Below are 26,767 nucleotides of genomic sequence, written 5' to 3' on the forward strand. Positions count from 1 at the left end.
GTTTTTCTGCTTCTTCCCTGACACTTGACATAGTCTGCAAATTCTTAAGCAGGGATTCAGACCTAGACCTGCAGGGCTCATGTAGCTGTACTGCCTATGCCTTCTTCATGATCCATACAGAGAAGGAAGTGCTTGGATTTCTGAACATTAACCAAAAGGATCTGAATAAAATCTAAGATTTTTAGAGAGCAAACGATTTTAAATAAGTAAAGTGAATGATGTTCATTTTTATGAAGGAATCTGAAGAATCATGTCAATGTTTAGACATGATTTCAAAGCTGCAATAGCATGTAAAGGAAATGTGAGAGAAATAGAAACTCCCAGTGTCAAGCACTGTCTTTATTTTAGGTTTTATACCCACCTACCATTTTCCAATACTTTTCTTACAGTTTCAGTATGTGCTCAGAAAAATGGGTGTAGGGTGGATGGGGAAAAGGTGAATGGATTCCTGAAAAATATCACTTCCTAATATTCTTACATTGATTCATAATAAAGTGACTAACAGCATTTGGCAAGAAGAGCCTTGACTATACACATCTTAAAAGAGTCTGGGACTCAGCAGGTGAGCTGCAGAGGATTGAAGGATGCTCACTGTGGAGTTGGGTTTCTCTGGGTTTTAATTTTGCCTTTCCATTTACTAGCTGTGAAATTCTGAGCATATTGCATGATCCCTCTATGCTTCAGTTTCCCTTCTGCAAAATATTCATATCTGATTAACAGGCTTATTCCAAACATTATTATCACTGACATTAACTTCTAAGGTTTCTGTTATGCTAAGACTGTCTGATTTCAAGTGTTGTACCTATGAGAGCTAAAGACAGGTCTAGACAATGAGAGGGTCTGATATATAGCAGTGTGCTTCGTTAGTTATATTGACTGTTAAGTTCCACAGTGATTTTATTCTACTTGGTAAATCACCACTGCTATATTCCCCTGAATAAAACCTCTCCATGACATCCAGTATGACCTGCACAGAGTACCTAAACTTCCTCACTTATTATTGCCGAAGCCAAAGAGTTATGCTCTGGCCCCACAAGGACCCTGCTCTATCTATGAACTGATTTATTCTGATTAGACTTGTCATCTCCATATTGCTTGTTAAATATTTTATTTTATTTTATTTTTTCATTTATTTTTATTAGTTGGAGGTTAATTACTTCACAACATTGCAGTGGGTTTTGTCATACATTGACATGAATCAGCCATGGAGTTACATGTGTTCCCCATCCCGATCCCCCCTCCCACCTCCCTCTCCACCCGATTCCTCTGGGTCTTCCCAGTGCACCAGGCCCGAGCACTTGTCTCATGCATCCCACCTGGGCTGGTGATCTGTTTCACCCTAGATAATATACATGCTGTTCTTTCGAAACATCCCACCCTCACCTTCTCCCACAGAGTTCAAAAGTCTGTTCTGTATTTCTGTGTCTCTTTTCCTGTTTTGCATATAGGGTTATCATTACCATCTTTCTAAATTCCATATATATGTGTTAGTATGCTGTAATGTTCTTTATCTTTCTGGCTTACTTCACTCTGTATAATGGGCTCCAGTTTCATCCGTCTCATTAGAACTGATTCAAATGAATTCTTTTTAACGGCTGAGTAATATTCCATGGTGTATATGTACCACAGCTTCCTTATCCATTCATCTGCTGATGGGCATCTAGGTTGCTTCCATGTCCTAGCTATTATAAACAGTGCTGCGATGAACATTGGGGTGCACGTGTCTCTTTCAGATCTGATTTCCTCAGTGTGTATGCCCAGGAGTGGGATTGCTGGGTCATATGGCAGTTCTATTTCCAGTTTTTTAAGAAATCTCCACACTGTTCTCCATAGCGGCTGTACTAGTTTGCATTCCCACCAACAGTGTAAGAGGGTTCCCTTTTCTCCACACCCTCTCCAGCATTTATTGCTTGTAGACTTTTGGATATCACCTCTGTGTATACTTCACAGGCAAGAAATTTGAAATTAGGATAAAGTTCTTGAATAAACAAACACAAATAGTTATTGAGAAACAATAAACTATTTTTCACCTGAAACCAATGAACATTAAAAAAAAATAAACCCTGATTATTAGCAATCAGCCTCAGGTACATTCACATAGGCATAGATATATTTTTCACCATTTAGCATCAAAAACATTATTATGGTACAGTGTTACAAGGTGATGTTTACCTTATCATGCTGAAGGTATGTGTGTGTCTCTGATGTTGGTATAATCATCACTTTTATAGCCATTAAAATACTTATTCACTCTGAAAGCATACATTAAGCATCTACTATATGTCAGGTGGTCCTGGGATAAATTATAAGGATTTAGAGATGACCTTGCCAGGTCCACAGGAGCTTGGAGTCTGGTTTGGGAAAAAAGTAGAGTAGATATGTAAACAGTTGAATTGTAGTTCAGGAATTATTCATGAATTAGAGGGAGAAATGAAGTGTTATTGGAATTTCAAATACTCGTATCCTGAGAGATATGGAGAAGAGTTCAGTAGGAACTCACATTTCACATAAATTTTAAACAGTGAGAAACGTTTTGCCAGATGAAGACCTATTGTCTGTGTATAGGTCACAAAAGAATAGCCTATATAAAGTCACAACGTCATGAAAGGCCTGATCTGTTCCAGTGTTCTTGCAGCCCAGGGAATGTGAGAGGAACATGGGTAAGTGAAGTCCCAGGAAGCCTTTTGTGTTTGGCTTATGTAGGGAATTACAGGAGTGAGGAGCACTTGTTAAGGAGATCACCAGGGCATTTTAGGCAGCTAGGGCATGCTGTCAGGGTGGGTGCATCACCTGTTGACTGAGCAGAGCACTCTTGTGGGAGCACAGGAAGAGTAAACCAGAGGCTCTTGCTGCAGGACCAAGAGGCTCTCACCCGCTGTACATCACATAAAAGTGCTTCAGGGCAATAAAGATATCATAGAGAATGAACACTTCCCAATTTGAAAGCCGTCCTTACAAGGAAAATCAAATCCCAGAGGGTTGTTTAGGGAGTGGGCATGGAATGGAAGGAGAGCTGGGTAATTGAGGGCTAAATTGGCCCCTCATTTAAATACCTCAATGCACCTGATCTGGAAGAGAGGCCCAGTGCAGAAACAGTTAGTATGAGCTGAGGTCCTGTGCTGGAAAATCTCGAAAGGCCTCACCAATAGGCCTCATGAATTTAACTTCGGTGTTCTCCTTCTTTCTGGAAACCAAGATTGGATAACCACCCACAGAGGGCCGTGCTCTTTCCTGGGCTGACAGTATTGGGAATTTCTCTGTACATGCTGCTGCTCCTGTATAAGTAAAGTCTGGAAAAGTGGGAAGCAATCCTGCTGGCAACCAGTCTGCGATGTTTCTAGAAGAGCAAATGTGGTATTCCAGCCAGCTACACTGTGACTTTACTTGAAACCAGAGGGACACGAAGCTGCTCTACAAAAAACTTCCAAATATCTCCGTCTTCTGACCCATGAGAGGGAGTGACTGCTGCTCTTTGTCAGTGATAAATCCTCTTCTCTCCTGGGTTTTTAAGCGATGTGTCTGTGGTAAGATGGCGCCTGTTTTTCTGAAGGTTAACTCAGCCCATGGGGTAGTTGCTGTACAGTTCAAACTCCCCAGCCAGGCTGTTTTTAGAAAGAATTGAGTCTCTATGGGGATATTAAACACCTCATCTCTAAGGTAAAAGTCTCCAATTCAGGGTTGGTGGGAGGATATTGTCTGCTTGAAAGAGTGAACAATAAAGAAAAGAAAATGAGGGGAGTAGGGCCCTGAACTAAATGAGGGAATCACCCATGAGAAGAGCCCTGTGCTTGGCGATAAAACCCGAGGGATTTTGTAGAGAAAAACTAGCTAATGGGAGTTTATTTATTTTTTTGCTGTATGTTCTGCTGTCTCATACTATGTGCTCTGGATGGAATCTATAGATTACTGTGAGAGTCTGTGGGGCGCAGGGTAGCCCCCTGCAGAGAGGAGTCTGTGGAAAGATTTCAGGGGGTGTGGAATTGGCCATTTGAACAGCTGTTGCCAATGTATTGAAAAGGCAGGCAGGTATTATGTCTGAGGTGAGGACAGAAACAGACAAGGGCTTAGAAGGATTTTGATTGTCTTCATAAGAGCTAGGGATAGCCACTAAATTGTTTTCCAGAAGGGTTTTTTTTTTTTTTTTTTTTTTTGCATTATGTGTTGTATACACATTGTGCAAACTGATTGTAATGTGGATAATTCATTCTAGGGTGACAAGCAGGTATACAGTAGACTTATAATGAGTATTCCAGGTGAGATAAGATGGAAAGATGTGATAGATTCTGGAGATACTTGGGAAGTAGAATCACCCACTGATATTTGATGATTCATGTGGAGGGTCAGAAGGATGGACTTCTGGTCTGCCCAAGCGAATCAATAGTGTGACATTAGTGGTGATTGAGAATCCTGAAGGAAGAATAGGGTTGTGGGGGAAGAACAAGACTTTAGTTTTCTACCAGTTAATTTTTAGGTGGCTTTGGGATACCCATCAGGAAGGGAGAGATAGGCAGATTGAGCCCAGAAAAGCCTGCAGGATGGCAGATTGAACTCAGGTGTAACTTTGAGAGTTATTGTCATGCAGATGATATCAGGCAGGATCACCCAAGACAGCTGTTCTCAGAGTTTAGAGTGTATGCAAATTATCTGGAGAGCTTGGTAAGCAACATCACCACTCACCTCCAGAGTTTCTGACGCAGTAAGTCTGGAATGGGGCTCATGAGTTATCATTGCTCATATACTCTCAGATAATGTTGATACTGCTGGCCTAAGGACCACACCCAGAGGAGCACTCACCTAGAAACAAGTAAAAGTTGATTTTCCCCCACCCATCCCGCCAAAAAAAAAGAAGAAAGAAGTGGTCCTTGGGAAGCAGTCTAGTGCAACACCAGACTGTGTTAGTCGAATCCAGAAGCTTCCAGCTCAGAACCATGTGATCTTGGGTGAATGACATAAATCTCTAAGATTTAATTTCCCCATTTGTAAAATGAGGATGGTAAGTAGTAGCATAAATTCATAGTGTTATTTTAAGGCCAAAAGATAGCTAAAGGAAAATTAGTGTCCCACTGAGTATATGTTAGTGTTATTTAAAAAAATATTCCCTAAGTAATCTATTTTTAAATAGAAATTAAGTGACAGAAACCAAGAAGAAAGGGGGAAATCAGCATTACGTAATAGTAGGAGCCAATGAAAGGTTTTTCATGAAGATGGGAGTGACTGAGTATTAGATGCTTCTGAGAGTTCAAGCAAGATGAGGGGGGAAAGAAAAAAAAAAAAACTTAAAAAAATCTATTGGATTTAGAGCTTGCTAGGACTGAAGTGATTTAGCATCAGCAGTGACATAGACCGAACCATTTAATAGGGTGATGGGAGCAGAGTGGTGGTGCGCCAGTGGCATTAGCTAGTCTTTTTGTGTGTGTGTGTTAGTTTAACTTTTTAAAAATTTGTTTATTTTAATTGGAGGCTAATTACTTTATAATATTGTGGTGGTTTTTGCCATACATCAACAGGAATCAGCCATGGGCGCACATGTGTCCCCCTAGCTGAACCCCCCTTCCACTTCCCTCCCCATCCCATCCCTCTGGGTTGTCCCAGAGCACTAGCTTTGGGTGCCCTGCTTCATACATCAAACTTGCATTGGTCATCTATTGCAGATGGTAACATACATGTTTCAATGCTATTCTATCAAATCCTCCCACCCTTGCCTTCTCCCACATAGTCTAAAAGTCTGTTCTTTACATCTGTGTCTCTTTTACTCACTAGTATTTTTTCTATCTATTGTGATTGAATATAGTTTGTATAGGTATGTGCATATGTACAGGTGGAAGGAAATATATTCAGCTTTAGGGTAAATGCTGCATTTACCCTATAAATGCATTTACCCTATAAATTTATTTACCTAAATAAATAGCATTTATTTACCCTATAAATAAAATCCCCAACAAATGCATTTTCATTGAACAAACTATGTCCTGTGTAGGTTTATTTAACTTGATACAGTTTTTCAAAACAAGATTTCAAGCTGAAAGTTGGCCTTGGTATGTCACACAGGTTTGATATGGGTCCTTTCTACATTTCTTTTTTTTGCCAGAATCGATGGCTCTGGGATTCCTCAGGAACTGTCCATTCTCACAGCAGTGCCGTGACTCAACTGAACTTTTAAATTCCTTGCCCAACATTCTCCAATTCTCCCATGCCAGCAAAGTGAACAATTGTCTGATATTTGGCAGCAGGGAGAAAGCTATCTTTGCTTTTTGCCAGCTGAGAAATGGTTTGTTTCCCTTTCAAACACCACTGAATTCTTCTTGCAATTTTCCTTGACCATTAATACTTTATAACTCAGTTTCATCCAGTGTGCCTTCCTGGGAGCCCGATAAGTGGCAGATTCTAGAGAGGATTTTAATGTATGGCAGCATGTCTCATTTACACAGCTTCCATCCATGGAAGACCTTGCCAGAGTCGACCACCATATTTAAATGGCTTCCAGACTGTAAAGCTATTTTGCTAATACTGAAATCTGGTAAATCGTATCACCAGATTCTTATTTTTTCTTAGAGAATTGTCATGTCATGAACTTAGTAGGGGAAGGAGGAAAGTGCTTCATGAATCTGACACTTGCAAGTCAGGCATGTGAAGATGGACTTAGGGTCTAAGCTATGCCTGGTCACTCTCTTCCTCAGGTCTTTCTGCTCTTCCTATCTCGACTTCATTTTCCTCTGCCAATTAAATCATGCCCATTCAAGACGTAGCTCCAATGCCAACCCTTTGGGAAGCCTTTAGAGATAACTACAGCGTGAATTAAGCTCTCCCTTTCTCTGATTATCTGCTACAATTATTATCTGTAATAGCCCACTTAGCACTCTTGTTCTGCAACAAAATCTGTGTTCCCACAGTATGCAGTGTTGTGCTGGCAAAAGAGAAAACTTTCATAAGTAATATTCAGGTTCAAGTTAGTACTTAGGGGAGAAAAGCAGTCATTGTTTTCATTCATTAATAAATTAACTTTCATTGCAAAATCTGCTGGGACTTCTGTCTTCCAGCCTTACATTTTCTTCCCATTTTGCCTTTAATGAATTAACCACCACCATTTCCCACTGTGCATTTAATTACTGTACTGATTGCTTACTATGTATGCTACGTGATGTGGAAAGAATGCAGAACTTAAAAGCAAAATACTCTTCCTGATCTCCAAAGAGACCAAAACCCATAAAAATAAAAAGGAAAACACATTGACTACGTAAAACAAGTGCCAGGTGAATGGTCTGGATAGTTGCATAGCCTTTGTGGTCCCAAGTGAATGGGTGCTGTTTATCAAACTAGCAACCACACATCCTTGACCTGAGACCTGGAACTTTGCTCAGATGCTTGGAAGGCCCATCCTTACTACCATCTCCATTCATCTTAAGCCTTCAGTTCAGTTGCTCAGTCATGTCCAACTCTTTGCAACCCTATGGGCTGCAGCACGCCAGGCTTCCCCGTTCATCACCAACTCCTGGAGCCTGCTCAAACTCATGCCCATTGAGTCAGTGATGCCATCCAACCATCTCATTCTCTGTTGTCCCCTTCTCCTGCCTTCAGTCTTTCCCAGCATCAGGGTCTTTTCAAATGAGTCAGTTTCTTTGCTTCAGGTGGCCAAAGTATTGGAGTTTCAGCTTAGCATCAGTCCTTCCAGTGAATATTCAGGGTTGATTTCCTTTAGGATTGACTGGTTTGATCTCCTTGCAATTCAAGGGACTCCCCCTCATGCTCTCTCTTTCAGAATATTTTTCCTACTTATTTTTTCCTCCTCTCTTTGTCTCCAGTCTGTGGAGTTGATTTTCTGTTCTTATAAAATTCTAAGCACTTTACCTAAATTGCTTTTGGAACTCTTCTCATCTCGTAACTTTTAAACATTTATTCGTTTAAAATTTTTCTTTTATGATGATAACAAAGTGTCTACACTTGACTATATAGAACATTTAGAAAAACACTCATGTTATAAAAAGATCATTCTTCTATAAACAACTATTTATGCACCTGTGTCAGGCCATCTGTGAAGTGAAGTGAAGTGAAAGTCGCTCAGTCGTGTCTGACTGTCTGCAACCCTATGGACTATACAGTCCATGGAATTCTCCAGGCCAGAATACTGGAGTGGGTAGCCTTTCCCTTCTCCAGGGGATCTTCCCAACCCAGGATCGAACCCAGGTCTCCCACATTGCAGGTGAATTCTTTACCAGCTAAGCCACAGGGGAAGCCCCAGGCCATCTGTAGGGCTGTGGATCAGAGATGTGAAGAACTGCTGCACAAGCTCCTGATCCAGTAAGATGTGGAGCTCATGAGCTAATGTGGGAGAGAGGTGCCTGATAAGAAAGTATTTTGGAGTAAGGGAGCATCTTGGAAGACAAATCCAAATTTATGGGACTATTTGATCTCTTCTAGTTTACTTGCTTGGACCTTTACCCCTGTAATTTTTTGAATACAAAGAGAACTCTGTAACAATTTTATTTACCAGATATCATTCCTAGAAAGAGAAGATGCACTTTTGAACTTTTAAAACATGACAAAATAGTACCATATGCTGCAGTTATCTATTTTATGTTTGTGATGTACTTAATATGTCAAAAACAAATGTAAACATATATGGATGGGCTTCCATATGTATGTGCTACATATATGGAGGTGGCACAGTGATAAAGGATCCACTTGCCAATGCAGGAGATGCAGGATTTGGGAGTTTGATCCCTGGGTTGGGCAGATCCCCTGGAGAAGGAAATGGCAACCCTCTCCAATATGATTGCCTGGAAAATTCCATGGACAGAAGAGTCTGGGGGGCTATAGTCCATTGGGTTGCAAAGATTCAGACACAACTGACTGAGCTTACATATATGTATATACTTTTAACCATAGTTATAAATTTCACAGGGTATCATCCAAATTGCTACTGTCTCTGTTGGACTATGTTTGTTCATAAGTAATAGCCTAACAGTGATTTAGACACAGTATACATATGATTTAGTGTACAAAAGTATGTAGGTGATCTTAAGAGAAAGCATAGAAGTCAGTGATATCATTAAGGCAATTTTCTATCTTTCTACCCACATATTTGGTATGATGCCTTACAAGTATAAAATTTCACCTTATGGTGAATTTGATTTACCTTTCCCAATACCTCTGTGATTTTAGGTGACTAGTGCCATATGGATACTATATAGTGAAATGCACAGGTAAATTGTTACAATTTCAAATGTTGACACCTGCATTTCATTTATCTATAGAAGGATCAAGCCTAGTGTTCTATTGTGTATCAAATTATTTAAAATACTTTATGTTTTTTTAAAATCTAGTCAAGTCAGGGTGAGGAATAAGCGTATGTTGTTGTTTGGTCGCTCAACTGTGTCCAATTCTTTGTGACTCCATGGACTGCAGCATGCCAGGCTTTTCTGCCCTTCACCATCTCCTGGAGCTTGCTCAAACTTCAGATTCTCTAAGCTATGAAAACAGAAAATGTGAGGGCACGTTATACCTGACATTTCTGTCCTCTCCCACCTCAGACTTTTGCAGAGGTATTTTACTTGGTTCTGATCCTGTGTGTGGTATTGGCGGATGGTAACGTAATGGGAAAAGCGGTTGGCAGAATTGGGCGGTAACCACTGGAGACAGTAGTTGTCAGATGGAAACTAATTGATTGTAATTGCTTTGCCATTGTATTGCTCATGGAGTCTGTAGCTTGTTAGAACCACTGATTGTAAAATAAGGATCTCACTTTTTATGCTGTAGGTTATGTTAATGAAAAGCTGTTCTTAGAGGAATGATCAGTGAATATCAATAAATAGATAATAAGAAATTAAAGGAAAACTTAACTAATTGATCATGAATTAATATACTTCAGCAGAGTAGCAGTCAACTGTATGCTGGTTCATAATGAATTTTTGGCTCAGAGCTCTTGAATCTTAAATATTCCCATAGAAAGAGAAATTGATTCTGTGTAACTGTTTATCACGAACTGTCTGGAATAACAAATCTTCCCTGTAGAGGAGATCTCCTGGAAAATGAACCAAAAAAGTCTTTTGCAGAGCCTTTAGTTCAAGCTGAAGTATGTTAACAGGCAGATATTTTGAAGTAGAAAAAGTTCCCATTGTAACACTAAGAAAAGATTAGAAGTGGATTTTTCAATGCTCAAGGTATATGAATAGTATGAGTGGGGGTCTGTGTGAATCTGAAGGCATTTTTTTTGCAATGTTTATCAGTATTAAAATGAGTATACTAGAATGATAAAATGAATGTTAAATTATGTCTAACTTTTTATTGTAAGATAGGTATTACTTTTTATATGATAATGATTTCTTTTATGATCATGTCTTTTGCCAGTGGCATTTAAACTTTAGTGATATTAAAGTTGTCAGATTTATTGAAGACATTTTTTACTGAGCACCAATTCTGATTAAGGCTCAACCTCTGACCTCAAGAAACTCAGGACAAATATGTAAACAGATAAATATGTAAACAAGTGGCTACTTTCAGCATTGAATACAGTGATGCAAACAATAAAAGGTGCTGAGGGACACAAAGCGAAGATGACATAAGCTCTGAAGGGTTTCTGAATGTTTTCCAGCAAACAAAAAGATGGCCCAGGAAAAAGGATCAGTGTTATAGTTCTGGTATTGGGGAAATAGGATAAGAGTTGAAAATGAGGTTGTATGTTTTAGGATGCAAGATTGAGTTTGGGCAGGCAAAATTCTACATGGCCTATGTGCTTCTTTGCTCTTCTTAGGAATTTGGAGTTATTCCTGTGGGAAAGGGGCTCATTGAGGTTTTTTAGGTCTTGGGAGAATCTGAGTAAATTTTCTTCCTGCGTAATAACTCTCCCCTTTATTTGGATGATAGGCAAAAAGAGGCTCATTGTGACCTCCGGTTAGCAAGCTGGTACAATGGCCCTTGCTGTTGAACATTATTATTAATCTATGTTTATATAAAAGAAGGCTTCCCATGTGCCTCAGTGGTAAAGAATCTGCTTGCCAATGCAGGAGGTACGGATTCGATCCCTGGGTCGGGAAGATCCCCTGCAGAGGGAAATAGCAACGCATTCCAGTATTCTTGCTTGGAAAATCCCATAGACAGAAGAGCCTGGCAGGTTATGGTCCATGGGGTAGCAAAGAGCCAGACACGACTTAGTGACTAAGCACACACATATAAAGGAAATTAAGAGCTTACATGCTGAATCAGGTATTCATCTTTGACTTTTTACATCCTTTTTTTTTTCTTGAATGTTGTAATGAAATTAGTGCTAATATTTCAGTTGCTTAAAACTCTGAGACAAGAATGTCTCCATGCTCTAACAGATTTCTTCATCCAGTAGGAAGCACATACTTATTATTAGTTTCATATTTAGGAACCTGATATAGAGATATAACTTACTATAAAAATGTTTTTATGATTTTATGATTATGATTTTTAAAAAGCACATATAAGATAATGCTAAAAAATTGGCAGTAATTTAGTCCTGTTAAATATTTACCAGAAACATTCTTTACATTTGAGATTCTATTTCAGAATTTGGAACATTTGCATTTTAAGTACATAATAAAAGGAGAAAATGAAAGAATAACTGCCTTAGCTATTAGCAAATTACAGCTGTAACTAGAAAATAAAATAAACAGAACACAGAAACTGACATTGGATCCACAGAAGAGTCACAGGACATGTGTGTTGATCGGATGTTTAATGACATTGCAGAACAATATAAGGAATACACCAAAAGGATTGTATTCAATCCTTTAATACAACATGTTTCTTAACATTGAAATTAATGAAAGCTCATTTGAGGTTTTTGATTCTAGGGTCATTCAGGTTAGCTGTTAATGTATCCACTGATGGGACTTGTCTAGAGTGATTCCAATTGTTAAAATCTTGTGGAAAAATAAGACAATTGAATCCAGTAATTATCTTAGTCCTACCTGCTATAACAGAATACCATGGACACGGTGGTGTAAAAACAACAGACATTTATTTCTCGTAGTTATGGATGCTGGAAAGTCTAAGGTCAAGATGCCTGTGGATTCCATGTCTGGTTAGGACTTCTAGTTCATAGAGGGCTGTTTTCTTGCTGTGTCTTCATATGACTGGAATGGGTGAAGGAGCTGTCTGAGGTCTCTCTTATAAGAGCATTAATCCCATTCAAGACCTACTCACCTCCCAAAGGCCCCACCTCCTAATACCATCACTGGGTTTCAATATATGAATTTTGTGGGGGCATAAACATTCAGTGTATTAAATGGTCATACTCAGTTGTGTTTTTATCAGTCCACTGAGAGGTTCATCCCGTCTGTCTAGTTCCTAAGGTCAGCGGTCACAAGAAGGTCTCAGTGCATAGATCCAGGCCAATGACAGGATCTGGGGTGTCAGAATAAGCTGCTGACAGTATTTCATTGTGTTCCTCATGACAGATACAACGACATATTCCACGGAGAGATCCGAGCACTTCAAACCCTGCCGAGACAAGGACCTTGCCTACTGTCTCAACGATGGCGAGTGCTTTGTGATTGAAACCTTGACCGGATCCCATAAACACTGTCGGTAAGTGCCTGCGGCGACTGACACTCAGGGTAGGTCCTCAGAGAGGCCTGGAGATGGAAATCAGTGCTGAGCTCGAGAAACACAAAGTGATGCACATAGTCTGGTGCTGGAATGGCAGAATCGACAGTCTTAATAGGGGAAGAACAAGGCTGGTATCCTTAGTATTTGAGGAAGATAAAACTGAATTTAAACAGACAAGACGAATTTTACCTGCTCAAGTAAAGGAAGATTTTCTTTCATATGTAACAATTTAATAGAAATAATTTTTTATTCACTTTAGAAATCTATATTTTTGGTGTGGGATTTAGTTACATATGCTCATACTCAGAAAGAGTCTCTTCCTGGTGACATGCAGATTGTGGCATGACAAAGCAAACTGCTCATCTAAAATCTAGAGCCTCAATGTTTATTGTGAACCAAACTGCAGAGGCTGTAACTGTGTCCAGAGAAAACCACATCTTATTCTGATTCTGCCCCTGTTGACTAATTTCAATCCCCCCCTTTTTTTTTTAACACCTCTGATGATGAAATATTCTCCAGCAAGATGCTGTAAATGAAATCATAGTCCTGTTATAGTCTAGGTAGAGAACTACTCGGGGAAAATTCCCAGTGGAGATCAAGAAGGTGTATAATTGGTTTTTAGAGACATAAGGTTATATAACTGCTAAAAATAAAAACAAGCGGAGATAAATAGTTGGTCTTGTAGACACTGCAGCTTTAAGCCTCCATAGAAGAATCAAATTAACATCCAAAAAATACTTCCCACGGAGCTTTTATTTTCAGCGCTACCCTGGTAATTTGTTTTTCCTTGCAATTGTATACGCTTCAGTGATTACATATATCCACACCCCTTTCCTTCTCTTTATTTACTCTTCTCATATGACACAGTTATTAAATTAATTATTCTGAATCGTGAAGCATGGAAAATTATGACTTTCTTCTCTTGCTATTGCTATTATAAAACTTTATTCCATGTTGTTTTATTAAGATGGCACAGAGAAATGTGTCTTATGGTTTTGAACTTAGAATGTGTCAGCAAATCCTGCCTGGCTCCACAAGTCAACTTTGGTTCAAGAGGTATGAGGTGCTATAGTGGCCAGTGACACAGATTTGAAAGAACTGACCAATGATAGTGGCTGATCTCTGTAAAAGCCACCATGTAGCCCATGGCCTTTCTTCACCCTTCACATGGTGGCTTTCATGTGACGTGGGTGCCATTACACTGACTTCATTTACAAAACTTACAACCCATTTATGTTCTCTGTAAACCTGAGTTAGGGATCAAAGGCAGTGGCGGAGGTTCCTTTCCACATTTCTCTTCTCTTGCTGTATTTATTAGATCAGTGCAGATACAGGTAGAAAAGACATGGGTGACTTGAAGACCTCAAAAGAAAAGCCAAGAATGAGCTATCATTTCAAATCACAAAGTGCCTCCATTCTCTTATAGATATCCAACCATGTGTTACTGTTGCCTTTGCCAATCCAGTGGTGTCATGTGTAACAGGTAGTGCCATCAAATAAGTTTGAATTTATAATTTATTGAAGGGATGAATCAGAAGTCTCACCTAAAGTGGGGATGGTGTTTTTCGATGGTGTTTTATCCCAGGGAAGCTTCAGATCAGGCCCCGCCACTATGTGCAGGCAGGTCTGATTTATCTTTTCCAATAGTGAGAATGTCAAAAACAAAACAAGAATTCCTATTGTTTAACATACATCCTTGCTATATTCACTGTTAAGTTCATGGGTATATTAGTTTGCTAGGGCAACTGTAGCCTAGTACTGCAGATTGGGTGATGTAAACAACAGAAATATATTTTAACACAGTTTCTGGAGCCTCGAAGTCTAAGATCAGGGTATCAGCAGAGTTGTTTCCTTAAGGGCCACAAGGGAAGGATCTCTTCCAGGCCTCTCCCCTCAGCTTATAGATGACGAACTTTTCTGTGTGCCTTTTCATGTTCTTTCCTCTGTACAAGTCTTTATCCAAATCTGCTTTTTCAAAAAGGACACCAGTCCTATTGGATTAAGGTCTACACTAATGGCTCTATTTTAGCTTGAATGCATCTGTAGACTCTTCAAATATAGTCACATTTTGAGGTCCTAAAGGTTAGCACTTTAGCATATGTGTTATTTGGGAGACATAATCCAATCTGTGACAGTGGATCTCAGGTCCAAGAAAAAAAAAATCCTTTTTTTTTTGCACATGTGTACATGTCTAATTTTTTTAAACATAGACAAGGAGAGGTATGTCTGTGGTTTGGCTGGAAATGTGTAATAATTTTGGCCTCTGTCTTCATATTTCGTGCGTATTTCAGCACAGACAACCTGTTATTTAACATAGAGTCACAACATAGCTAATCATGACAAAAGACCAGCCTAAGACAGGACTGGAACTCGAGTAGGTTAATAGATGCCTATAAATCTCCTAGTAGTGTGTATGAATAAATCACACATCGCATGTGTCAGCGATTCATCTCCCAGGCTTTGCTGTGAATAAAAGGCTTGCATTTGTTCCTGCTTCAGCCACTTCTAAGAATTCCAATGTAGTTATTCATAATGTGCCATTTTGTACAGTGCTCTAATATGTTTCATTTATTCTCCTCCACTCGACAAATGTTTATCGAGCATCTCTTATCACCAAGATACTGTTGAATAAATAAATACAGAAATGAACTTTGGAATTAAATGGCACTGCAGTTTGTAATGCACTGGGAGTAAGTGAAATACTTCATCTTCGGGAAAGAAAGAAAACAAGAGAAATGACTTCCGTGTGACTGCATGCTACCAGGGCTATGTTACTGATGGTTTACTAAGCAGATTATGTCATAGGTTAAAGAAACCACAAGTTAGTAGATTGGAGCAACAGTGTTAATGGGTACACCTGCATCTAGCTCATTAAGTAGTTTGCTTTTTACACATATGCAAAGCTTAAACATTCAAACCTGAGACAAGATTATATATGTATTTTTAGTATTTTAAAAATAAATTGCAATCCCACTGATCTGAATCAAGGTATGTTTTTTCCCATGTTGCGATCATGGTGGAACAATTTTGTTTCCTTGCCAAGGAAGAGTAGTAACAAAAAATGAAAATTACCTAAAATTTCCTATCCTTCCTGATAGAGGACCTGAAAGTGTGTGCTCCAAACTGCAAATCCTTGCGATAAGGGGCACTTCATGGTTTTCTGTTTATTTTCTCAGTCTTTAGTGCATTTTCAAATCTTTGAAAAAACTATTTATAGTGAAGATAGTTAGAAATTATAGCACAAACTAATGAAAATTTAAGAGGAACACCAAGATCCTAAAATAACGTGATAGGTTTTAGAGAATAATAAATAGATTAGCAAACCTGGTATTGCTAAATTTACAATTTAAGTCACAGATCATTGGTTGGCTGATTAGTAAAAGCAGAACCTTTTGTATTGTGGAGGTTAGTGCAGAATAAAGAAATATTCATAAATTGGGAAAATGAGTCTGGTTTTTGTGTAAACGTGGTTGACTTATCAGGTAAAACATCAAAGTTGAATTTTTACTTCTTCTATACTAAAAGTTGTTAATAATGAATTTAAAAGGTAATATAATAAATAAAGTATTAGAGAAAATGGTAAATAAAATTATATATTCCTTTACATCAGCAATTGAAGGTAAAAGAAAAAAGCAATGAGCAAAAAACAATGAAAGGAAAAATGAACAGCCTTGATGCAGCTTTTTTTTTTTAATCTGACTGTCATAAGTCAGAAACAAAATTGAAAGAAGTGTCAGTAAACTACAATAAGCATGGCAAGGAAGTGATATTTTGATGAAGTCACATAGATGGATAAGAGTAACACTAAAATTAAACCTCGGTGGGAAAATGGGCAAAAGACAGGAACACCCTCTTCTCTTGAAATGGAATCCAAATAACCAATAAGCATGAAAAATACTCAGTCTCACAGAGAAATGCAAATTAACTTGTTTGTTTGCTTATCATATATTATAATGATGTTTAAAAGTAGTTTGGCAAGGATGCAGTAAAAACCATCATCTCATTCACTAAACTCGATGGAGCGTACTTTGTTAAACATCTTCTGTAGGTGATGCATCAGTGTTTCTGTATCTTTACATTTTTTTCTAAGAGTTAGCTTAGAGAAATGTATATGTATATTTGTTTTTAAGAGTATTCACTATAGGATTTGTAATAGCAAAACAAAGAATACTTGAATTTTGATGTCTATATAATTCAGAATATATCTATACCATGGATGAATTCAACATAACTTGAATTTTCATAATTTTAAGACTATGAAAATGCTCATTATATCATGTTATATACAAAAATCAGGATGTAGAACTATAAAAATGAACATAAATGGCAATCCAGTTCTGAAAAATAACTAAATAAAAAGGCTAATAGGATTTATAGCTGTTGTCTTCTTTGAACCTTGAGGTTTCCAAGATCATTACATTACATACGTATTTCATTTACGTAACATATGGTTAAGACACTTGACCCATGCTTCTCATCTTTCCATTAAGAAAGATAGTGTCCATGTCTTTGTTAAATGAAGGTCATTATAATTCACTATTATTAGGCTGATAAGAGAACTTTCAATTAAGCCATTCTAGATTAAACACTATAAAGTCTGTTAGGATGTGTCTGCTCCTTTTATTAAATTTTCATTTATGCTCTTTATAATAATCATTTTCTATGCTGAATTTGTGTGTTTTGAAACATCAAAAAAATGGATTGAATAATGGGACGATACATTCTGTAGAAATTAAGCTGAGTAGAGAAGGAAAGGAAGTACTAGAAACACCTTGAGTCAAAGTATCCTGAATAAAAGGGTATTCTCTAATATATTTATTTTTATGCCATTTCTAGAAATTTTCAGAACTTTGGAAATGGTGCCATTTGTAGCATATTTCACTGGAGTTGAAAGTAGTAGCCATTGTAACTGAAAAGATTGCTAGGCATTTGAATGGACCAAACGTGTTTTGAGGCCAAATTCAAGTTAAAAGGATGTGTCTCTTCTGAATTGAAGCTCATTAAATGTTGCACCAGCCTTGCTACAGAAATGGATTTTCAGAACTTTGGAAAGCATAACATTTGAGCTAAATTTGACCTGTAGTGATCATTTTGGAAATCTATCAAGCAATTCATTTGAAGATGCTTGAATCACTTGAAATATGGAACTGCTGGAAAGAGAGGCAAGCAGTCCAATAGCAACGATTGCCCGAGGCAGTACTTCCATAAAAGTGTTGATGGAATGTACAGCTAGCTGGGTAAAATGCTCGTAGGAGTTGGTGAGTGGAAGGCGGGAGGGTTTGGAAGAGGAGGAGAGCCCGACCAGGAGATGCTGTTCTTCACTGTATCTAGTTCTGCTTCAGTAGGTTTTGAAATCAAAGCTTGCATTTTTATTCGAATTGATTGGGCACAATGTAACGATATCCCTGTGATATACTATATAAAATTACAGGACCATCCCTATCAGTGCTTTGCTGCATCACTTTGGAAGTCCATTAGCTCTTCCACCCAGGAAAGATCCTCTTTATCATAAGTTTCTCCAGTAAGTGCTCTGAGAGTGGCCACTAATAATTCCCTGTGGTTGTAGCAAGTCAGAATGGAGATGGGGTTTTGGCACACATCCCTAAGCTCCATTGATGGGAGAGGATGGAGGCCGAAATGTCTATAAATCCAAGCCTAGTGGCAGAGTCTCAGTGGAGTGGAATTGAATAGCAGGGTGAAGAGCCTTGGAAGCATTTTCAAGTTCATCAGATAATTGTGCTCAGGAAAATGTTAGCCACAGCCCAGATGTGATTTGAGTAATTTGCAGCAGCCATGTTCATACTAGGTGGTCTACTGACTGCCCTTGTCAAGAAGAAGTGAGCCAAGTAATCACCATGCATCTGTTTCTTTTCTGTGGATGACAATTATCAAAATAGTCTCATTAACTCAGAAAGCAAACAAACCAAGAACAACAACACAGTGAATGTAGTTTTGCAACTTTAGGACTCCTAGGCAGTGGTTTACTTCTTCCAGTTTAAACTGTTTACATTCCACCAGAGCTGGTGTTACTTAAAGGGCTACCGAAATACCAGAAGACCAGAAAAGCACATTTGATAAAGAATAGCAGCACATCTTTTAGTTGATAACCATAGGTTTTTTTTTTTAATTTAACTTTAATATTTTATTACTTGATTAGCAGCTCTCCTTAAGGCATGAAATGGTTTCTTTAGGTAGTTGTTTATGATTGGGTTTTTTTTGTTGTATCAGAACCATTTGTGTTTTTAAATTGCTTTCTCACATGATGTAGGGTAAGAGGTATGTGAGGCAAATGTGGGTGTTCAAGATGAAGATACTTGAGTTAAAGGCTCTATTTGGCTTTATGCTGGCTGTGTGTGTTTTTGCCTGGTCATTTAATCAGAAACTTCAGTCTTCTATTTAAAAAAGAGAGAGAGAGAACATACATGTGCCAGCCAACCAGACACATTAATACCTGCCCCCAAAATGTTGATGCTAGAATTGAAAGCAGCAGCATTAGAAAAACACTAAATATATAATAGACACTACACATTTAGAACATATAATTCTTCTTCCTCTTTTCTACCCATGTTGAAACCAAACAAAAGCATGTATGCTGGAATCCTATGAGAGAAATTGAGTGGGTCTCATCTGCTTATTTCATTAAGAGAAGTCTTATGCTCAAAAGGGGGAGATCACTTGACTTGTACCAGGGCTTCGAGGTGGGTACGCAGTCTCCCAGCACACAGAGTTCAGCTTAGACCTACCAGTGTAAGTTAAAGAAAACTCACTCAGAGACTTATTTAAAAACACAATAATACCTGATCATGGGCAAGAACACTTTTCAGAATCAAGGATCATTGTAGCTATTCAAGCAGTAAATTTAGGAGAAAAGCAGGAACAAGAGGCCATCTTTTGTTAGGGGAATTCTCTCTGTTGACAATTCATGAAGAGAGGAATCCCCTCTTATTCTTCATACCATTCAGGTGGAGGACCCTTCACGTATTTTCTCTACAACAGCCCTGGTTCTGCCTCTCCAGGCATTTGCTTCCTGCAGGTAGCGGGTCACAGTTCTGTTTTGGCTGGGGCAGTCTGGGAGCTTCTGCACCACCAGAATGCTGTGATTTGCATATGCCATAGTTCAAGTGGAGGATAGATTATTTTACTAAGTTTAATTAAATAACTAAGAGTGTATATCCATAAGTATCATTTTAAATAGTGATGGACTGTTTGTATGGATGTGAACCACACTAACCAGGGTACCACAGACCCTGCTGGGCAGAACATCTGAGCCATCACCATACTGATCTGAGAACGTTTTGCGAATGTTTGCCTGAAGAACCTGCCCAGCAGGGTCTGTGGTACCTTTGTCTACACATATACCAAGATGTCAGTCTTTGTGTATACTCCAATAACTATACTCCCTAAGTGGAAAAGCATATGCAAATCTACCTGATAGAATAAACCCAGGGAATGCCTATATGATGCATCCTATGTGTCGGGCACCCATAGCAGCCTTGGAGGGAAGTAGCAATGACTGAGGCCAAGGGCATTTCTCACGTTATACAACAGTGGAGTAAGGACTCAGACCTAGGTTAGCTGACTCTAGGGTCAACGCACTTACCCCCTCCACTAACATCTTTTCTTTAAAATCCTATTGGTCCAGGGATTCTAAAATCCCAACTGCTTAAAAATACCACCGGGGAAGCCCATATAAGCTCTAGTATCTTCTAAGATATCAGTATTCGTTATATATCAGTAATGATATATAACTAATATGTGCATATTTAAATTATCCAGCATATTATAATTTGAATGACAATATTATTGTCATCAAAACCCCAAAATGTTTAAGATATAACTGGCAATTTTAATAATTTCTTATGTAAAATAAGCATAAAACCAACAATGCCCTGAGCTAACTAGGACATATGGTTGCCCTAATTTTAATTTCAGCAAAACTCAATTTTGTGGAAAAACAGACCACCATTTGCTACATAAATGCTGTATTTTCTTAGTATAAATTTCATGATACTATACAACTTCTGTATTGCTGTTCCCACTTTCCCCAAGTTAGCTAAGAGTTCTCGGAGTCACTAAATATCTGCAGGGTCTCTCCATCATACCCCAAATCTGTAATCTGTTGAATACATACCAACATCCAATTAGTGTTCTCTTCAGTATTCTTAGCTATTATTTGTGAAAATGAAAAAATGTGATGGGAGAACCGAGCCCCCCTTGTTTTAAGGAAAGAAGTCATAGACAGTGTTCCTGAAGTTTAACTTGCTATGCATCTCTACAACTCTGTTTAATTTTTTATATGATCACAGCTATTCTGGTAGTTCTATGATCACAGGAAAACAGCTTGAAGCAAAATCAATCCTATATACATACCAGTGTGCAAGCACGCACACATATCTTCTATACTTATTAGGCAGTCAATACAGGGCACTGAGATTCAATAGCAAACTATGAACAACGGTCTCTTCCTTTACAGAACTTGTTTGTTGGAGCACTAGGCAGTCAACACAATCTAACATTACAGGATGCCATAAACACTGATAATCACTGGGAAGGAACCTAAACTCACACTTGGTTCAACAAGGAAATCCTTACCAGACTGGTAAATTTGTAGGAAATATCTTCATCAAGTATATTTACATACAATCCCCATTGCAAGTTTAAAGAAATCAAATATAACACTAAGATAAGGAATGGGGAAAAAATGAAAACAATTACATTGTATGGGGAATATCTTGTTTGGAGATATGTCACCTTTGAGTGATATAGAATGTGTTTGTAGGTATATATATCACATGTCAGTGGTACAGAATGTATGTTTTGTCCTCTCCTTTGTCGTTCAGTCACCAAGTCGTGTCTGACTTTTCATGACCCCATGGGCTGCAGTACACCAGGCTTCTCTGTCTCTCACCATCTCCCAGAGTTCTAAACTAAAAAATAAATGGCAGTTATATGCATTATTCTCATCATTCCCCAATGTTTATTATGCATAGTCAATGTTCCAGATCCATGTAATAGGAATATAGTGATGAATATTCCCAGAATAAATCAGAAGAGCAGTTGAGAAGGTCCATGTCTAGTTCAATTCAATGTAACAAGTTCTGTCATCTGTTAGCATCCAATCTATATGAACTATATGTACATAGCTCATATCTGCAGAGAAGAATCCAAAACCCAGTAGACTGAAGCCAAGAAGAGCTTCTGAGAGGAACACACGAATTGCACTTGGAAAGATAAGAACCTACTCATTTCTTATTTTGAAGCCTGCTCTTGCTTGCCAACCATGGCATGGAGAATTGAGCTGCTGTTGGGAAAAGTTCTCTTCAAACCACAAGGAGGAGATTTCAAAATTATTTAGATGCAAGTAAGAATAATCAGTTTCATATCATAAATTCTTTATGCAATTGATCATTTCTTTTCTGAATTATTTCCTTGAGTTATTTCCTCTCTTGTGTCCAGACAGTTCTCAAAAATGTATCAAGATATGATTACTTTTTTTTAAGGCTTACTGGGATATAGGAATATTTCTTATTACAAAGTGTTTAAATATTTTATACTTTACAACTTAAAATGTTATTATATATGTTTAACTAGTATTTATCAATTAAACAGTCAATCTGGTCTGCTACTGACCCTAATGGAGGCCACATAATCTGAACAATAATCTAAAGTCATTCACTAGGTAATATGACTCTTTTAAGTTGCTATATTCTTAGTGCTGGAGTAGATGAGGAACTTTAAAGTTCCAGTCAAATCAAAATATGGGAAAGTTAAATAATTCACATCTTATAATTTTAAAAATCCTAAACTCTTGGTTTTGTTTCAGAGAGACTTGTCCAAGATCACACATTCATTACTAGCAGGTAGAATCCAGATTCCTGTTCTGTTAATCTCATTTGTTTATTTACCGTTGTTGGCATAAATGGAAAGCCAGATAGAAAGCCCTCTCTCTGACTTCTGTCCTGCTTTGCTTTGGTTAAGATGTAATAACAGAGTCTTTGCCTTCCCCTTGCCCTGCACCTGCTTTCTTAGATATCCACATGTTTCTCAGAAATGGTACTATTGACTTAGTACCTCCCTTTTTAGCTCAGCAGATCCTGGGAAAGGGCCTGAATCTCACATGGAAACTGTAGCCAAGCAGAACCACCTTCTGTGTGAATGTCCAAAGAGAAGGAGCATGCTGAGGAAATTACAGGGGGGAATTTATCCAAATTTAATATGTGATCTCTGTCCTCAAAGCAACAAGGGTGGCTGAACAGGACAAGTAGGTGTTAAGATAATTTTCCTCTTTCTGACTTGCCTCTGTATGAATCTCTAGGTCCATCCACATCTGGGCAAATGACATAATTTGTTCCTTTTTATAGCTGAGTAATATTGTATATATGTATCATAGCTTCTTTGTCCATTCATCTGTTGATGGACATTTAGGTTGCTTTCATGGTCTGTCTATTGTAAATAGTGCTACAGTGGACATTTTGGGGTGCATGTGTCTTTTGGAATTATGGTTTTCTCCAGGTATATGCCTAGGAGTGGGATTGCTGGGTCATATGATAGTTCTATTTTCAGTTTTTTTTTTTTTTTAAGGAACCTCCATACTATTCCCCATAGTGACTGTATCAATTTACAGTCCCACCAACAGTGTAAGAGAGTTCCCTTTTCTCTACACCTTCGTTAGCATTTAGTGCTTGTAGACTTTTTTGATGATGGCCATTCTGATACATTGTGAGGTGGATCTCATGGTAGCTTGTATTTTCATTTCTCTAATAATTAATGACATTGAACATCTTTTCATGTGCCTCTTGGCCATCCTTATGTCATCATTGGAGAAATGTCTGTTTAGATCTTCTGCTCACTTTTTGATTGGGTTGTTTGTGTTTTTGGTATTGAGCCAAATGAAGTGTTTATATATTTTAGAGATTAATCCCTTGTCAGTTGCTTCATTTGAGTATTTCTCCCATTCTGAGGGTTGTCTTTTCATCTTGTTTATGATTTCCTTTGTGCAAAAGATTTTAAGTTTCATTAGGTCTCATTTGTTTATTTTTGTCTTTTATTTTCATTACTCTAGGATGTGGGGCAAAAAAGATCTTGCTGTGATTTATGTCAGAGAGTGTTCTGTGTTTTCCTTTAAAAGTTTTATAGTGTCTGGCCTTACATTTAGGTCTTTGATCCATTTTGAGTTTATTTCTGTGTATGGTGTTAAGAAGTGTTTTAATTTCATTTTTTTTTTACATGTAGCTGTCCAGTTTTCCCAGCACCACTTATGGGATAGACTGTCTTTTCTCATTGTATATTGTTGCCTCCTTTGTCAAAGGTAAGGTGACTATAGGTGCGTGGGTTTATCTCTGGGCTTTCTATCCTGCACCGTTGATCTATATTTCTGGTTTTGTGCTGGTACCATTCTGTCTTGATTACTGTAGCTTTGTAGTATAGTGTGAAGTCAGGGAGCTTGATTCTTTCAGCTTCATTTTTCTTTCTCAAGATTGCTTTGGCTGTTCAAGGCCTTTTGTGTTTCTGGTTGTTGTTCAGCTGCTAAGTCATGTCTGACTCTTTGTGACCTAATGGACTGCAACACAACAGGTTCCTCGATTCTTTACTAACTCCCGAAGTTTGCTCAGATTCATGTCCATTGAGTCAGTGATGCTCTATAACCATCTCATTCCCTGTTGCCCCCTTCTCCTTTTGCCTTCAGTCTTTCCCAGCATCAGAGACTTTTCCAATGAGTCAGCTCTTTGCATCAGGTGATCAGAGTATTGGAACTTCAGCATCAGTTCTTCCAATGAATATTCAGGGTTGATTTCCTTTAGGATTGACTGGTTTGATCTCCTTAATGTCCAAGGGACCCTCAAGAATCTTCTCCAGCACCACAATTCAAAAGCATCAATTCTTCAGTGCTTACCCTTCTTTATGGTCCAGTTCTCATATCTGTACATGACTGCTGGAAAAACCATAGCTTTGACTATATGGACCTGTACAAATTGTAAAATTTTTCTAATTCTGTGAAAAATGCCATTGGTAATTTGTTAGGGATTACATTGAATCTGTAGATTTGATAGGGATTGCACTGAATACTATCCATTGCTTTGGGTAGTATAGTCATTTTCACAGTACTGATTCTTCCAATCCAAGAACATGGTATATTTTTCTATCTGTTTGTGTCATCTTTGATTTCATTCATTAGTACGTTATAGTTTTCTGAGTACAGATCTTTTGGCTCCTTATGTAGGTTTGTTCCTAGGTATTTTATTATTTTTCTTGCAATGATAAATGGGATTGCTTGGTTAATTTCTTTCTGATTTTTTTAAGGCATGATGATATTTTAAATTCCATTCCCTGAAACTCTGAGTTTTTGTGTTGAGTGAAAAGAGCAGACAAGAGTATGGTTTTCAAACCTAACAAGTGTCACTTTGATTAAATTATGAAATCAAGATTCATTTTCTTTATCAAAAATTAATTTATAATTTCTTTCTACATATATGAAATATTTGTAGAAAACTTAGTAGTTTTAAAAATTAATTTATTAATATTTTAAGTATAAGGAATGATTTTCCAGCACTAAAATTTTCCTAACAAATTAAACATATCTATTCAAAGATGCCTTGACCATGGATCATTGTTGAATTATTCAGGGAGAATGTAAGGAAGTTACATTTAAAGATATACTGGCTTGTTCAAGTAAAATGTCCTATATTTTCCTAATTTAAAATGTATTTCTTTTCTCTAGCAGAGCTGGTATGAGGTTAGGAGATCAAAGTAAGATAGCCATATGGTGTTTCCCTTACAATGGGTCAGGTAGCATTTTGGCATAAATACTGACACTTCAATATGGCAGAAACCAGAGAAAGAAAGGTTGCAAGCGTTCCTAAAACAGGATGACTTTGTAGATTACCAGACTAGTTTTATCATTTAAACACATCATAAATGCCGTTATAGCTCACATTGGAGAAAGAAGTTATTATTTCAACAGCAGACTTCATTAAATAAACAGACCCCAGGCTTTGAGGCCAGCGAGTGCTCCAAAATGGGAGTGTGGAGATACTAAAATGATGCCAAGGCCAGCATGCCCTGAGCCTGGCCTCCCTGGAGTCCTCTGACAGCACATTGATCCCAATGACCCTGTGCTCCTGAAGGGCAGAAATTCAATTAGGAACTCTCAGCTTTGAGCCTCAGGAAGGAGGGGTGTGTGTGTCAGTGGGAGGCTCCACAGCTGGAGGAAACCATTCTCCAGCAGTTTTAAAACAGAGGCTAATAATAGAACAATGGAGAGTGAAAAACAATAAGCTGGAAAGAATTGGCAGAAAGGATGAGCTGATAAAGCATTTGCATTAAATAAGGTCACAATTTTTCTACAGTTTGGGTTGTTCTCAGGCTAATTTATAGTCACAATTGAAGTCACATGGAAGCCTTACTGTCTGTGACAAGGTTTTGTTTTTAGTGCTCTGGAAAGATCTTTTCTTTCTGCCTGGGTTAGCATATGTGAAAGAAATAATGATTATTTTAATGATATTAAATAGTAGCTTTGATCTCTTCCCCCCACAAGCTAACCGAAACATTATCTGGATGTATGAAATGATTCACTTGTGAACAAAACTTCTATTATAATATTCCCGTGCACCTGCCTGACTCTCTCACTAGGCTGTGAGCTCAGCTTTGTTTCTGGAACCTGCCACCTACTCGTTAAAAAAAAAAATTTTGTGAATGAAACAACCCTAGACCATACCTACTATCTGCATTTTTCAGAGGACAAATGTGAGGTGTTAATAGGGAGACAAAAATACTAATTGTCATCTTCCATTTTACAGTTACCAAGTGCAAGGCAGAAATCTTAGTCTTTCTGCACTACTTCCTAATTCCCTGTCTAGTCCTCATATTAAATCTGCAAAACAATGTCCTTTTCCCATTTGATGGCAAGAAGGAATCTTGGAGAGGGAAGGTAGCTTCTTCAAAAACAGCTAGTAGGTGGAAGGATTGAGCACCAATCGCAGTTCTGTTGGACTCTCAAGCGCTTCGTCTTCCAAACTTGTCAAACTTAGACTGTTGTAAAATCATGAAGGTTGAAAGTTTAAAAATATAGATTCTCAGGCTCCTTCTCTGAATTTTCTAACTCAGGCCTTGAGACAGACCCCAAGGAGCAATGGTGCATTCAGATGATTCCAATATGGAGACAAATTAGAGAAGCAGTGAGACTTCTCACACTTTAATA

The 26,767-nt window shown here is 38.0% G+C and overlaps 1 protein-coding gene across 7 annotated transcripts in view; it reads left to right on the plus strand.

Moving 5' to 3' along the window:
- NRG3 (neuregulin 3) overlaps positions 1–26,767 on the plus strand; it is a 1,171,842-nt gene that overhangs the window by 500,980 nt on the left and 644,095 nt on the right. For all 7 annotated transcript variants that reach the window (XM_043926573.1, XM_043926575.1, XM_043926576.1 and 4 more), the window contains exon 2: positions 12,420–12,549. In XM_043926573.1, the coding sequence (XP_043782508.1) occupies positions 12,420–12,549 (130 nt within the window). The remainder of the gene's footprint in view (positions 1–12,419; positions 12,550–26,767) is intronic.

The sequence above is a fragment of the Cervus elaphus genome, chromosome 15, assembly GCF_910594005.1.
Source record: "Cervus elaphus chromosome 15, mCerEla1.1, whole genome shotgun sequence".
In the NCBI taxonomy this organism is placed as follows: Eukaryota; Metazoa; Chordata; class Mammalia; order Artiodactyla; family Cervidae; genus Cervus; species Cervus elaphus.